This window comes from Raphanus sativus, unplaced genomic scaffold (genome assembly GCF_000801105.2).
Source record: "Raphanus sativus cultivar WK10039 unplaced genomic scaffold, ASM80110v3 Scaffold0156, whole genome shotgun sequence".
Taxonomy (NCBI): Eukaryota; Viridiplantae; Streptophyta; class Magnoliopsida; order Brassicales; family Brassicaceae; genus Raphanus; species Raphanus sativus.
In genome coordinates this window covers 741-14946 of record NW_026615476.1, presented here as the reverse complement: position 1 = coordinate 14946, position 14206 = coordinate 741, and the positions used below count along the sequence as shown (strand labels likewise).

General features: G+C 32.8%; 3 protein-coding genes across 3 annotated transcripts; 2 read left to right on the top strand and 1 right to left on the bottom strand.

Moving 5' to 3' along the window:
• Positions 1 to 1795: 1795 nt before the first annotated feature.
• On the top strand, positions 1796 to 4711 carry LOC130501301 (agamous-like MADS-box protein AGL12). The gene is made up of 7 exons (XM_056996190.1): positions 1796 to 2151; positions 2251 to 2356; positions 3076 to 3137; positions 3704 to 3803; positions 3931 to 3972; positions 4146 to 4187; positions 4389 to 4711. The coding sequence occupies exons 1-7, from the start codon at positions 1970 to 1972 to the stop codon at positions 4488 to 4490; spliced, it is 636 nt and encodes a 211-aa protein (XP_056852170.1). The 5' UTR covers positions 1796 to 1969; the 3' UTR covers positions 4491 to 4711.
• A 3291-nt stretch (positions 4712 to 8002) lies between these two features.
• LOC130494420 (GDSL esterase/lipase At1g71691) lies at positions 8003 to 10207 on the top strand. Its single transcript, XM_056996191.1, has 5 exons — positions 8003 to 8455; positions 8591 to 8712; positions 9249 to 9491; positions 9584 to 9833; positions 9903 to 10207. Exons 1-5 carry the CDS (start codon positions 8107 to 8109, stop codon positions 10124 to 10126), a joined length of 1188 nt encoding a protein of 395 aa, XP_056852171.1. The 5' UTR covers positions 8003 to 8106; the 3' UTR covers positions 10127 to 10207.
• Positions 10208 to 10744: 537 nt separating this feature from the next.
• Positions 10745 to 13557, bottom strand: LOC108816323 (probable serine/threonine-protein kinase At1g09600). The gene is made up of 7 exons (XM_018588902.2): positions 13105 to 13557; positions 12635 to 12919; positions 12241 to 12558; positions 11926 to 12153; positions 11761 to 11861; positions 11317 to 11692; positions 10745 to 11223 (listed from the first exon to the last, which is right to left on the bottom strand). Exons 1-7 carry the CDS (start codon positions 13543 to 13545, stop codon positions 11083 to 11085), a joined length of 1890 nt encoding a protein of 629 aa, XP_018444404.2. The 5' UTR covers positions 13546 to 13557; the 3' UTR covers positions 10745 to 11082.
• Between the last annotated feature and the right edge of the window lie 649 nt (positions 13558 to 14206).

Here is a 14206-nt window from a genome sequence, read left to right as displayed (position 1 = left end):
ATATATACGAAACAAAATAGAAGATGCAATTTTACTATTATTAGGTAACTGATTTGTGAATCGCAAAAGAGTTTCTCAAAAGAAAATAACATAAGTGTATTTCATTAGAAAGATCCAATTTCTAGTAGTCAGCCAATAAATTTATATTGACGACTAAAGTCTGCATGCATATAATTAAAATTTAAAATTCATCCAAATTAATTAGTTTTTTATACGCATTGATCTTAATATATGGTCTTAATATACACATTAATTGATGAAAAAATATACGCATTAACTAGTCTGTATGATTTATATGCATTTGGCACTGGGCCGGATCCATCCGAACGTGTTACGCCTAGCGTAATTCCAAACATGTCAAATAACTGAGAGTGTATGTGAATAGAGTCATCTAGAACACTCGAGTTATTTTTTGGTGAAAAGTGTGGCTAAGGTAAGAAATTTATTCGTTATTTATTTTTATTCGATCTAAAAAATTTGAATATCTTTAAAGTTTTGAAACAAAACAAATACTAAAAATAATATCCGTTAAACTGAAACAAATCATATATACTAAAATTTTGAGAAACAGATATCTACTCCACTCTATAAAAAATATAAATATATGCGTATCTTGATTAAATTTAAAATATTAACTGTATATTTTTTTATAATTATTATTCTAACATATAACTTAGTAATTTCTATTCACATTATTACTTATAAATTATTAAGTCAGAATTTTTAATGACTATTATATTTTTTTCTTAAGTTTTCTCTTATTATTATTGTTAACTAAGTTTAAAATTAACAAAAGATGTACTTGCACTATTTTAATTTATATTTTATATATCATGTAAAAGAAATAATTTAAAGAACAAATTTCTATCAAAATTTCTAGATTATTTGTATTAAGTAAAACATATTTAATATATGTAAGTATTTGCAAATATCTATATATTTTTTGGATACCTGAATTTTTGGATATCTGTATTTTTACGAAAAAAAATCGAATATATCTATAAACATATGAAATAAATCACAAATACTGAATATTCTGGTAGTATTTGCTGACTGCCCACCCTTAGCTATAACGCCATTTGGGAACTTAAATTTTGTTACTTAAATTGCATATTTATTTTTCTTTCCATCTCACAAGCTTTGGATTTCTCTTTTCTGTCTTCTCAGTTTACTTTATTCAACATACTTAAAAGTTACCTATTGAAATAGCAATACATTTGGATATAGTATAATACTCCCTCTGTTTCATTATAAGTGTCGTTTTAGATTTGTGCACACGGATTAAGAAAGCATTTAGTTTTGCATATTTTCAATATAAAAACATCATTACCGATACAATTCAACCAATAGAAAAATAGAATGGAGAATAAAGTTAATAAATTTTACATTGAAACTCTAAAACGACACTTATTTTGCAATGAAAAAAATTCTCTAAAACGACACTTAATATGAAACGGAGGGAGTACCTAATATAAATTGTAAAATAGAGTTGGATTTGTTACAACTAGTGCATGTCAGGTCATAAGTCACATCATACGTAGGATTAATAAATCAAACATAATCAAGGATTTAATTTTATACAAGAAATGTCTAGTACATTAACACAAACCTAAAAAATAACAAACAATGCTTTAGTGGCTTTCGTATGTAAAGCTATATACTTTGTATGAAAGCTGAATGAATACTTAACATATAACGTATAAAAGCACATACATATATTAAGTATATAAGAGAAAAGGAGGCTTTAGAAGCAGAGAAGGGAGTGGGAGAATCTAATAATGAAGATTATATATAAAGAGAAGAAGGTGGCATGAGTTTGGGCATAACTTCACAGTTTTCTCCCAAGAAAAAGAGAAACCAAACAGTAAGTGGGGAACCTCGAAGCTAGTTCAAACTAGTGGGAGGTTGATCCACGTTCAAACTTCAAATCCAAATTTAAACACAAATCCAAACGTTAGATCATTAGATAATGGCTCGTGGAAAGATTCAGCTGAAGAGGATCGAGAACCCTGTTCACAGACAAGTAACGTTTTGCAAGAGGAGAACCGGTCTTCTCAAGAAGGCAAAGGAGCTCTCTGTTCTCTGCGACGCTGAGATCGGCGTTATGATTTTCTCTTCCCAGGGCAAGCTATTCGAGCTCGCTACAAAAGGGTACTGTCATATATATTTCTCATAGCATGCATACTTATACTTGAACTTATAAGTGATGAAAGAGTGCCTAATATGTATGGGAATGTGATTAAAAATTAGAACAATGGAAGGAATGATTGATAAGTACATGAAGTGTACTAATGGTGGTCGTGGTTCTTCTTCTGCTACTTTTACTGCTCAAGAACAACTTCAACCTCCAAATCTTGTACGTCTATTTTCTCAATCTTTTTTCATTTCAGTATCCAATTATTTTCTTTGGCTTCTTAGGTTGACTGTTGAATGTGTCATTTAATGATACTTTGGTTAATTAAAACTAGTTGATGATATTTGGACATATTATGTAAATTGCTTTTTGCTTTTTCCGTAAAATATTTATTATGTAAATGGTTACACGTGTTGATATGCAAATTGAATACTCGTAAGTTAGGTAAGGCACCTGATTCCGATTCTACATGAAATTACAACAGTTTACATTCAATGCACCTAGACCTCCCTTTTAAGTTAGTGGAACGTTGCACATAAGTGTAAATAGTAAAAAAAACACAGGTCAAGTTAGTTACTTAGACTTACTGTTAAAGTAAAAGATGCTTGAGACAACAACACCCATATTACGATTTTAAATATTGTACCTTTAGTCATTTCATCACTTTTGTATATCGAACAAAGTTAGGATTATTAGTTTATAAATCAGCAACTTTTTAATAAAGTTGTCCTAGGCACTTTAAAAAGGTTACCCTAGTACTATAAACTATATTGTCACCGGTCTGAACTAGTATTAATTATTTAGCTGATGCTTATATGTATTTTATGTACGGGCATTTTAGTGTCACCAAATGGAACTCAACAGCTACATAAAAGTCCCATTCGGTTTACAATATTATTTACAAATATTATGCACGTTTGAAACGGAAGTTGATTTTCTAGGATCCAAAAGGTCAGGTCAATGAGCTTAAGCAAGAGATTGATATGCTTCAGAAAGGAATAAGGTACAGACACACTAGCTATTTCCTTACTAAGTTGTTTATAGAGAAATTGCCAAAAATACCATTTTTATAGTACCACTTTTCATGTTTACACTAACCACTTTTACCACTACTTTTAATGAAGGGTTTAGATTTGAACGTTTAGGATTTAGGGTTTAGATTTTATGTTTTAGGGTTTAGATTTGATGTTTTAGGGTTTAGGGTATAAAGTTTAGGGTTTAGAGTTGAGGATTTAGGGTTTATAGTTGAGGTTTCAGGGTTTAGGGTTTAGGATATTGAATTTAGGGTATATAGTTTAGGGTTTAGGGTTTAGAGTTGAAGATTTAGGGTTTAGGGTTTAGAATTGGGGGTTTAGGATTTAAAATTTGGATTAAAATTTTGAAAAACATATAAAAACAAAGATATAAGAGTCTTTAACATTTTAATAAATAAAGTATTTTTGAAAATGTGTAATTAGTGGTGGTAAAGATGAATAATGGTACTTTCAAAGTGGTATTTTTGAAAATTCCCCTTGTTTATAAGGGGCTATGAATACATACACAAGCAAATATAATAAAATGGATTTTCAGGTATATGTTTGGAGGAGGAGACGGGACGATGAATCTTCCAGAACTTCTTTTGCTTGAGAAGCATCTTGAGTATTGGATTTCCCATATTCGCTCTGCTAAGGTATACATGCATTCATATATATATATATTCATGCATAGGTTTGGAAAGTCAAAGTAAAATACTGATGACTATAAAAGTTTATGTGATTTTATCTCTAAATATCAAAACTTATATGTAAAATTTGTAGATGGAGATTATGCTTCAAGAAATTCAGTCCTTAAGGAACTCGGTAAGCACATAAATATCTTTGATCGCTGATCAAAAAAAAAAATCATTGTATATTTAGCTTTATTGTACAACGGTTTTACTTATTGGTATTTTTTTTTTTGGTAAAATGTTAAATATACTTATTGGTACTTATTAACATTATTGTATAACGGTTTTGTTTTTGGTATTATGAAGGAAGAGGTCCTCAAAAATGCTAATAAGTACCTCCTCGAAAAGGTAAAACCAAATGACTATAACATTCTTAACAGACAATATCTCATGAAATCTTATCTTTTGGTAAACTTTGGCGCAAACATTTTATGAAATTGATATATAGCGGAAGTATATCTAAATGTACTTAGTAACACTGTTCCGACGACATTTATACTGTTTTACCCTAATGATTTGTTTTGTTGTTGTGTTGGTGAATTGATCCAGATAGAGGAGAACAACAATAGCGTATTAGATGCTAACTTCACAACTGTGGAGACTAACTATTCTTATCCGCTAACAATGCCAAGTGAAATATTTCAGTTCTAGATCATATATACGGTATTTGAAGACTAGTCCTATGATATCAAATGATCTTGGTAAGTATAATCAGTGTTGTTAAATCACACATAATTATAATAAAGCATGTGGAACATGCTACGCTCTTGAAAATTTCTGTGTGTTTTGTTTTCTCCTATTTCTACTTTTGTTGGTGTGAGCACTACAATGACTACAAAAAGAAATACAATGACTACAAGTATGGTGTGTACTTAATGTCTTTCTAATTTCTGTGTATGATTGAATTTGTGGACTATCGTTGTGTTGAAGATACCTAGCTTCTTTTGTTTCACTGTTTCGGTGCCTTTTTGTTTCACTGTTTCGGTGCCTTTTTGTTTCAATGTATTCTCTCCGTTTTAAAAAGTGCATGTAGAAAAAAAATTTGTTTTAAAAAGATGTATTTTTTATATTTTCAATATATTTTTTGTCTATTAATAATGAAAAATTATGATTTTCCAAAACATTAATTGCATTTTAGAAATCTTATTGGTTTTAAAATATATGAAATATAAAATTACAAAAAACTATGCATTAATAACTAAGTTTTAATGTATTTTCTTAATAAGTATAAAAATTCTAAAATATGTATTATTTTGAAACAGAAGAAGTATTATTTACATTGTTATCCATGAAGAAAAATGTAACCTCGGAAAATGATAAAGGAAAAAAGAAATTAGAAAATTATTTACTCCCTCTGTTTTTTTAAGATGCATGTTTTAGAATTTTCACACTTATTAAGAAAACATATTAAAACTTAGTTATTAATGCATAGTTTTTGTAATTTTATATTTTTATATTTTTAAACCAATAGAATTTCAAGAAATGCAATTAATGTTTTTGAAACACACAATTTTTTATTATTAGTTGACAAAATATGCTTTAAAAATGGAAAATATATCTTTTTGAAACAATTTTTTTTCTAGAACATACTCCCTCCGTTCCTAAAAGATAGATGTTCTAGAGAAAAAAATTGTTTCAAAAAAATAGATGTTTTATAATTTTCAATACAATTTTTGTCAACTAATAATGAAAATTTGTGAAGTTCAAAAATATAGATTGTAATTTGTAAAATCTTATTGGTTTAAAAGTATAGGAAATATAAAATTACAGAAAACGATGCATTTATACCTAAGTTTTAATATGTTTTATTAAAAGCGTAAAAATTCTAAAATATCTATTTTTTGAAACCGATGGAGTATATCTTTCTGAAACGGAGAGAATAACATTTTTGAAAGGTTATAGTGTCATGAAATCTGAAACAAATCAAGTCTAGCATACGATTGGACTAGCATTTATAGCAAAGAAGAGGGACTATACACAATCAAGAAGCCAAACCACAAAGTCAACCCGAAAGTAAATAAACGCTAAAACCTACAACCACCATTAATTACACCATTTGAAATAGAAGAGACTTATTTGATGTTTTTTTCTGCTCTTCTTCGACATAAGTGGTCTTCACGATTGTCTGACCTTGAAAGCGTAAACGTCGTTTAGAATATCGACGATAGTAAATGTAACCTTCCACTTTTTGTTTTCCCCTTTTTATTTATTTATTTATTTATTTATTTTTGTTTTCAATTAATTAAAATGCTTCTTCATAAGTACTTATTTCTTTTCATTTTAATTGTCGTATTAAATTTGGACATATAAATTAAAAAACCCTTAATTTTTTATATTTACTTGATAAAATATCATTATCAATACACTTAATAATATTCCAACCAATAAAAAATAAATTATAATATAAAATCAATAAATTTTGCATTGAAATTACAAAAAACACTTATTTTAAATGGAAATTTTTCTCTAGAATGACAACTAAATCGAAACGAATGAAGTATATACTCTATATATACTCATTTATTTTTAAATTTTTACACATATTAACAAAACATAATCTTTCAATTTCAAAATGTTACATGTTTTATAATATTTGACATACATTAATTTTTTAAAAAATTTCATTATAAATATATTATTTTGTGATTAACTATTTCTAATAATTGTTAACCAATCACAATACAATAATCACAATCAGTTTCTTCAAAGTTTACCATCTACAATTATTACTTAATAAAATTGCATTCAAACTATAAAAACAATTTTCTTCAAACCAGACTTTTTTTTGAAACATAGGGAGTAATATTAAATGCATATCTTTTATGATTATCTATTTTCTACAACTTGAAATCAATAATAATTTAGTAAATAAATTAATATTTTAAAAGTTTACAATTAATCATTATAAGCTGATAAATATATATTGAAAATAAAAATATATCTCTTAAAATATTATTCGTCTAAAATATTTATCTTTATGAAACAGAAGAGACTACTATATATATATATATACTTGTATTAAGATGAAACAATACATTTTACTATTTTAGATTATTACATGTATTGTTTCTTCTTACATGCATTGCTTAAGAGTGGATATTTGGATACCCGCTTGGGGTCAGATCGGATATTTTAGATTTTTGGATATTTCGGTATATGATATAGAACCCACAAGGGTATTTCTATACTTCTGTCTGAGTTTGGATATTTTTAGTTCGCATTCGTTTATTTTAAGTCGGGTTCAAATATTTAGATTTTGAAAAAAATCATTTTTAGTTTTTTTATTTAAAAATTTTAGTTTTTGATTAACTGGTTTTTAAATTTTTAATAGATTGAATGATTAATAGATTTGGAGATAAATTTCAAAAATAAATAGACATTAATTTGGTTATTCTTTTTAGAATTTAGATGTAAGTTTTTTTAATACATGAAGCAGAAAGCCTGGCATGTATATTTAGCGAGTATCAAATCATTTTATCTATAATTATATGTATATTATATGATCTTAAAATATGTGTAATATTAATATAAATATTTTAAATAAAATGAGAGATATAAACTAAAAATATAAGGATAAGTATACATATGTTTAGTTATCTTCGATTATCCATTCGGATTCGGATATATCTGTTCGGATTTGGATATCCAATCTCCTTTAAATTAATATCCGTTCGGATAGCTATTTCAAATTTTGGTTCGGGTTATTTGAATCGGGTTCAGATATGGGTTGGTGTATCAATAAAATGTCCACTCCTAGCATTGACGGAGTAAATGAAGAGGCATATGGGTCAACTGACCCTTATCAATTTCAAATTTTTATTCAATATAAGCATGTAACTAGAATACACTTTGATTAATTAGCTCAGTTTGAATGGTTTGATCCACTTGATAATTATGAATCTTCCAATATTTTTATATGTTTTGACCCCAAGTAGATTTTGTTTCTACCGCCGCCACTGCATACATGTATCACTTTTGATCGATTCAAATGCGTCTTATTGTGTTAGTTAAATATATATACAGATAATAAAATGATTCTATAGACATGCATGAAGAAACAATACATATATACCATAACATAACTCACATATTGTGATTATAGTTCGTGAGTGGCTGTTATCACTGTGTGGTAGATGACAGATACACTCATTTACTGCTCTTCACCAAACCCCTTCCCCCACCCCCCTATAAACCTCTCAAATTCTATTCCCCTCACCCCAGAATCAACCCGAAAATTTTAACTTTCAAGCTCAAACAACTTCACAATATGGCTTTCCACTTCCGGCGACTTTGCTTGTCCTCAGCTCTTCTGGCGTTGCTTCTCCAACTCCTGCATGGCGTATCCAGCCAACTTATTGTGGTCGAGGACCCTGTTTCTGCTCCACCGCCACCATTAGTTGTGGTTAAGGACCCGGTTGTTGCTCCTCCGCCTACATTGTTTGAACAAGACGGCAGTGTGCCGGCACTGTTTATCTTTGGTGACTCTCTCATAGACAATGGGAACAATAATAACATCCCTTCTTTTGCTAAAGCTAATTACTTCCCTTATGGCATCGATTTCAATGGTGGTCCGACCGGTAGGTTCTGCAATGGCTTGACCATGGTCGATGGTATTGGTACGTTATTTCCTGCATATCTGCATGTCTACAAGCAAATATATTAAGTATTATTTTCCACCTAAAGTTTAGATGGCTGATCGAGTAAGTAATTTGATGCGTGCATGATGCATCCACTTATAATATTTCATATAGCGCAACTATTGGGGCTGCCACTGGTTCCGGCGTACTCGGATGCAACCGGAGATCAAGTGCTTCGTGGTGTCAACTACGCTTCAGCAGCAGCTGGAATTCTTCCTGACACCGGAGGAAACTTTGTAAGTTGCATGTAACTTTTTTACTTTATGATGAAAGAGCTAGAAAATAAATATGTTATTTATCCAAATTATATAGTACTTTTATTTCTTTACTCTGTAGAAGTGCAAACCTGTTTCATAGAAAGGCTTTTTGTTTATACATTTTCGAACAAGTACACATAGTATATGCTTGCATGATTTTCAAATATATATAAATTTCTAATACGAACTTCTAAAAAACGTTGAACAAAAAAAAAGATTTTGAAACTAAAATTTTAGCAAAAAAAAAACTAATATATTACCCCCAAATTATTCGTTTGTGTTTTTGAAGGAATTAACATCTCCTGCACACCTTGTATACCTTTTTTTTTAAAAGAACTTGTATACACAAAATGTTTATCTAGTGAAATGATTAAAAGTAATGATTTTATTTATATATTTCATCAAAAGAATATGACATTCAAATTTCAAAATCACTTCAAAGCGCTAACATGAGCACTTTTTGATAAAGTAATAAACCTTGAAAATCTTTAATGAATTTATTATCCGATTGTCAGGTGGGGCGAATACCGTTCGACCAGCAGATTCATAACTTTGAGACAACGTTAGATCAGGTGGCTAGTAATTACGGTGGTGCAGTGACCATTGCAGACTCGGTGGCTAGAAGCTTGTTCTTCATTGGAATGGGAAGCAACGACTATCTCAACAATTACTTGATGCCCAACTTCCCTACCCGTAACCAATACAACGCTCAACAATTCGGTGACCTCTTGGTTCAGCAATACACCAATCAACTCACCGTAATACATGAAAACAACAATTGATAGTACTAATTAAACAAGAAGCTAAAATGTAATCATAAACGTGTTCTTGTTTTTTGTTGGTAATGCAGAGATTGTATAATCTAGGTGGTAGGAAATTTATAGTGTCCGGACTTGGCAGAATGGGATGCATTCCTAGCATTCTAGCTCAAGGAACCGACGGTAAATGCTCGGAAGAAGTTAACCAACTTGTTCTTCCTTTCAACACAAACGTCAAGACAATGATCACTAATCTCAACCAGAATCTCCCTGATGCTAAATTCATTTACCTCGATACTGCTAATATGGTCCAAGACATCACCACTAACCAAGCCGTCTATGGTAATTAACAAATGTTAGACCAACTTTTAATCTCAATGGCTATCATAGTATCGTGTGTTGGTTTTGTAGGGCTTACCACTTTGGACAAGGGATGTTGTGGGATAGGACGGAACAGAGGACAGATCACTTGTCTTCCCTTTGAAACGCCTTGCCCTAACAGAGATCAGTATCTGTTTTGGGACGCTTTTCATCCCACGGAGAAAGTTAATCTCATTATGGCCAAGAAAGCGTTTGCTGGTGACCGCACTGTTGCGTTTCCTATCAATATTCAGGAACTTGCTAGTCTCAATTAGAGACCATTTTCTTATTCAAGTCTTTGTAGTGTGTTCTTGTAACGTTTTTGAGTTTCTTTCATATAAAAACACTTAGTTAAATCGTTTTGCCTCTTTCAGTGCATTAACTGTGAAACTGTGGCCTGTTACGTTTTTAAGTTTGGTGAATACACATTTGATATAAACTCAACAGCGAAAAAGAATAGCTAAATCTCTTTATTCAGAAGTTTTTATTTTTTTCTGACTTAAAAGTATTCAGAAGTTTATTACAATCCTAAACCAAAAGCTTTGAATTCTACACAGCCATTTCGACTCTTAACTGCAGTAGAAAAATCTATAGACTTCACAGCAAAAAAAAAAGCAAAATACTAAAAATCTGCAAGTTCAGGCTGTCAGGCCACCGGTTTTAGCAAGGAAAGTCTATAACTCTTATGTTATGAGAAAATTTTGTAAAATAAATATGCATTGAATTTATAAATTTATACTTTACGTTTTAATTTTTATAAATTGATTTTGTACTTTGTAAAAAGAGAAATAAATAAGAGATTTGGATAGTTGTCCAAAAAAAAAGAGATTTGGATAGTAATTGTAGGTCTCTGAAAGAGCCATCACATACCCTAGCTAGTAACTAAACCGAGATGAATAGTTCTACAAAATGAATACATTGGCTGGGTTGTGATGAGGACATGGGTTGCAACACACATGTTTGCTTGACTCAACTGGATATAGACCTTGTGGTGTCTGTACAACATTATACAGTATTGTGGTCAATCTTGTTGGCCTAAGAAACAAAAATGACTATATACATTGCATCAATCCCTGGCTTCACGCACAAAAGGGGCAAGAACAAAAACGCTTATGAGTTTCTGTGGCTTGAGGAAACATATGCTATTGTTGTTTAAATTTCTTCTTCTTCTTGTCCATATCTCTCTCTCTTTTAGTTGCTGCTGCTACCTTGCTAATGCGTGGTTCTTCTTTTACCCATAATTTTCGACACGAGCTCTGCGGACAGCATGTTGGATCTGCTTCTCATGCTCTTTGAGCATCTCTTCAAGATTTCCACCAGGAGGCATCAACGGTCCTGAGTAAACGATTCTGTTTTTCATCGGCGCGTTTCCCTGACACGGCACATAACAACTCAAACAGTTACATACCAAAAAGGCCTTTTAGGCACACATAATAATTACAAAGGAAAAATTGAGGCTTCTTACGGCTGAGTAATCTCTGTTGGAACCTCCTCTACAAGAATCACCAGACAAGTTTCCTGTTTGTACGATCCTAGACTTCAGCTCTGCATTAGTTTGCCTTCTGATGCTTCCTCCTCTGTTCCATTCTGTATCAGCAACACTCGGGTGAACCACTGAAGAAGCCTGAGCGTGGCCATTCTGCTGAGACCCCCCTCTTCTAGGTGGTTCAATCCTAAACCCGGTTCCACCTTCCTCGTCTGTTTTAAACTTATGACTTATGCACGTGACCTTGGACTGCCCTGCGGCCGTTAGCTCAGGTGTCTGAGCAGTTTTAACATCTCTTGGTTGTCCACTAGTCACAGTCTCTCCCCTTCTTCTCTTTTTATCCTCTGCCCTTAGTCTGAAACCAAACGTTTACTAAGAAAACCCTCTTAAGAGCGAAGGAATAGTGAAGTGAAGATCCCTTACTTTCTTGCTTCTTCATTGCGAAGCTTAGCGTCAAGTTCCTTGCTTGGTTGGTATCTAGGTAAGTTTGATGGATCAGCAGGGAGTGGCTCCGTGGTGAAGAACTGCAGAGAAGAAGGTTAGTAAATGATCATGAGAAAGTTTTAAGTTAGTATCAATATATATTACTTCGCTCCTCAAGGCAGAAGCAGCTGAGCCACGTCTCTCAGGTTCTATTGCAAGTAGCTTATTGATGAGGGTCAGAGCTGATGCAGGGAAGTGACTGAAGGTTTCAGCTAGAACAGCCTTGTAAGGGTGGCTCGGTTTAAAGCTTGTTGCAAGTGGTAGAGTTGCTCTCTTCCAGTAATCTTCCAAAGGTGAACCACACAGCTTGAATATCTTGTGCATCTGCTCCACCTAAGAAGTGATATAAGAGATTATTATTATTCTCACCAGCCGTGCGATACAAGAAACTACAAAAAGGTACTCGAGAGTTTTCATTACTTCTGTGCGTCCTGGCATAATAGGCTTTCCAGCGAAGAGCTCGGTGAGAATGCAGCCTGCACTCCACAGGTCAATGGCTGGTCCATACTCAGTAGCACCGAGCAAGAGCTCAGGCGCTCTGTACCATAAGGTTACAACGCGGCTTGTCAGCTGCAAGTCTCCATCACCCTTGTAAAAATTAGCTAAACCGAAATCACCAATCTTCAAAACACCTTCGTTGTTAATCAAGAGGTTCGATCCCTTGATATCACGGTGGAGGATGCCTCGTCTGTGACAATGTTCCAGACCACGGAACAGCTGTTGCATGTAGCACTTGATCTGAAAAAAAAATGTAAGACTCTCTCTCATCTCATCTCACTTTCCATAGGGAAAACAAATGAATGTAAACACCTACCTGAGTTTCAGAGAATTTGATTCCAGGAGTTGCGGCTAGACCGGCGAGGTCATGTTCCATGTACTCAAAGACAAGGTAGAGACTACCCGAGAGTCTAGAGGTGACTAGACCTTCAAGCTTCATAACGTTAGGGTGATCAAGCTTGCGGAGGATGAGAATCTCCCTTGCCATAAACTTAACACTCTCTGGATCCATATTCACAAACCGAACTTTCTTCATAGCCACAACCTTCCCCGTTTCAAGGTCTCTTGCTTTGTACACGCTGCTGTAAGTCCCCTGTCCAATCTAATAACAATACAAAGAACACATAAGTTGCCATTTAAAAAAAAAGTGGTAAATGATTCCCCGGAGAGAGAATATGAAAGCCCCGGTGGCCACGCGTATGGTAAGGCCTTGACCACCCGACCACAGACGCGTGATTTAAGTTGCCATTTTAAGTCAACAAAGAGAGATTCAAAAGAGCAACTAACTTTGTCTAACTTCTCATATGAGTCTGCGTAGCGAGGAACCCATCCCTTGATGGCTTCTCCGGCAACAGAAGCCAGCCAAGATGGCCATTCAGCGGTTTCGGTTTTGTTTCCGGTCAAACGCCCTGACTGCTGCACCACCTGCATAGCCGTGACTCTTCTGGAGTGGTTCCTGGACGGAGCTCCAACGGTAGCCACCGGCTTGTTACTGTTTCGATCAGATGAGGTACTGGAGGGACGACGCGCCACTGGATGACCATTGGCCACGACGGTGATGGAAGATACAGAGCTGGGACGTGTGAAAGAACCTTCCTTTTTGGATAAAGAAGAGGAAGACGATGGAGGATGAGAGATGAGATGAAGGGTGGACTTGCTGGAGTTTAAGAGCTCGTTGTTGGCTACGGCGGCGGTTGGAGTACGGGCGGTGGCGCAGATACATCCCATTACAAAAAAAAACTAAAAGACCATTCAATAAGGTTCTAACTAATGCAAGAAGCTTGAGTTTATCTACTTCTCTACAACTCCGGAGATATGGTCGGCGATCAAAAAACTCTTATTTTCTTGTTGTGATAGAAATGTGGAACGTGCGTACCACTCAATGTCTTTTTCGTCAACTCAACGGTATTTTTTTAATCTTCGTAACTGGGTCTCATTGGTTTCGGTCAATGGGCCCATTTCCATTTGCAAAGCCCGACAATCATTTGTCCCCGGGGTCAATTTTCAGAAAATTTTGATTTTATATATTCTTACTTAATCTACACTAAATTACTTTTCCATGGTCATTGACAGCTATAAATATTTTTAAAATAAAAAATATAATAACTGATATAATCTTTCACTTTCATTTACTTTTAAAATTTAAATAATTTTTAAATTATATAGAAATAATATAAAATATTCTATCATTATGTAATTTTTATATAAAAATAAATAGAAACAATTATATATATTATCATGTTTTTATCTAAGTTATATATGTACTTCTAGATATAATAATTTAGAACAATCCATTTATTTATTTATTATGTTGGATATTGCACCTATATTTTCAATTAAACCGTATTTTTCATTATAAGACCACATTATTTTAATTGCCTCTTACTAT

What these genes read in the sequence shown, in the direction of transcription:
- LOC130501301 (XM_056996190.1), top strand. Translation starts at nt 1,970, where the DNA reads ATGGCTCGTGGAAAGATTCAGCTGAAGAGGATCGAGAACCCTGTTCAC. An exon ending in TTCGAGCTCGCTACAAAAGG is followed by an intron (nt 2,152 to 2,250) that starts GTACTGTCATAT and finishes ATTAAAAATTAG; the next exon opens with AACAATGGAAGGAATGATTG. An exon ending in AACTTCAACCTCCAAATCTT is followed by an intron (nt 2,357 to 3,075) that starts GTACGTCTATTT and finishes TTGATTTTCTAG; the next exon opens with GATCCAAAAGGTCAGGTCAA.
- LOC130494420 (XM_056996191.1), top strand. Translation starts at nt 8,107, where the DNA reads ATGGCTTTCCACTTCCGGCGACTTTGCTTGTCCTCAGCTCTTCTGGCG. An exon ending in GACCATGGTCGATGGTATTG is followed by an intron (nt 8,456 to 8,590) that starts GTACGTTATTTC and finishes TATTTCATATAG; the next exon opens with CGCAACTATTGGGGCTGCCA. An exon ending in AATACACCAATCAACTCACC is followed by an intron (nt 9,492 to 9,583) that starts GTAATACATGAA and finishes TTGGTAATGCAG; the next exon opens with AGATTGTATAATCTAGGTGG.
- LOC108816323 (XM_018588902.2), bottom strand. Translation starts at nt 13,545, where the DNA reads ATGGGATGTATCTGCGCCACCGCCCGTACTCCAACCGCCGCCGTAGCC. An exon ending in TCAAATTCTCTGAAACTCAG is followed by an intron (nt 12,559 to 12,634) that starts GTAGGTGTTTAC and finishes TTTTTTTTTCAG; the next exon opens with ATCAAGTGCTACATGCAACA. An exon ending in TTATGCCAGGACGCACAGAA is followed by an intron (nt 12,154 to 12,240) that starts GTAATGAAAACT and finishes ATCACTTCTTAG; the next exon opens with GTGGAGCAGATGCACAAGAT.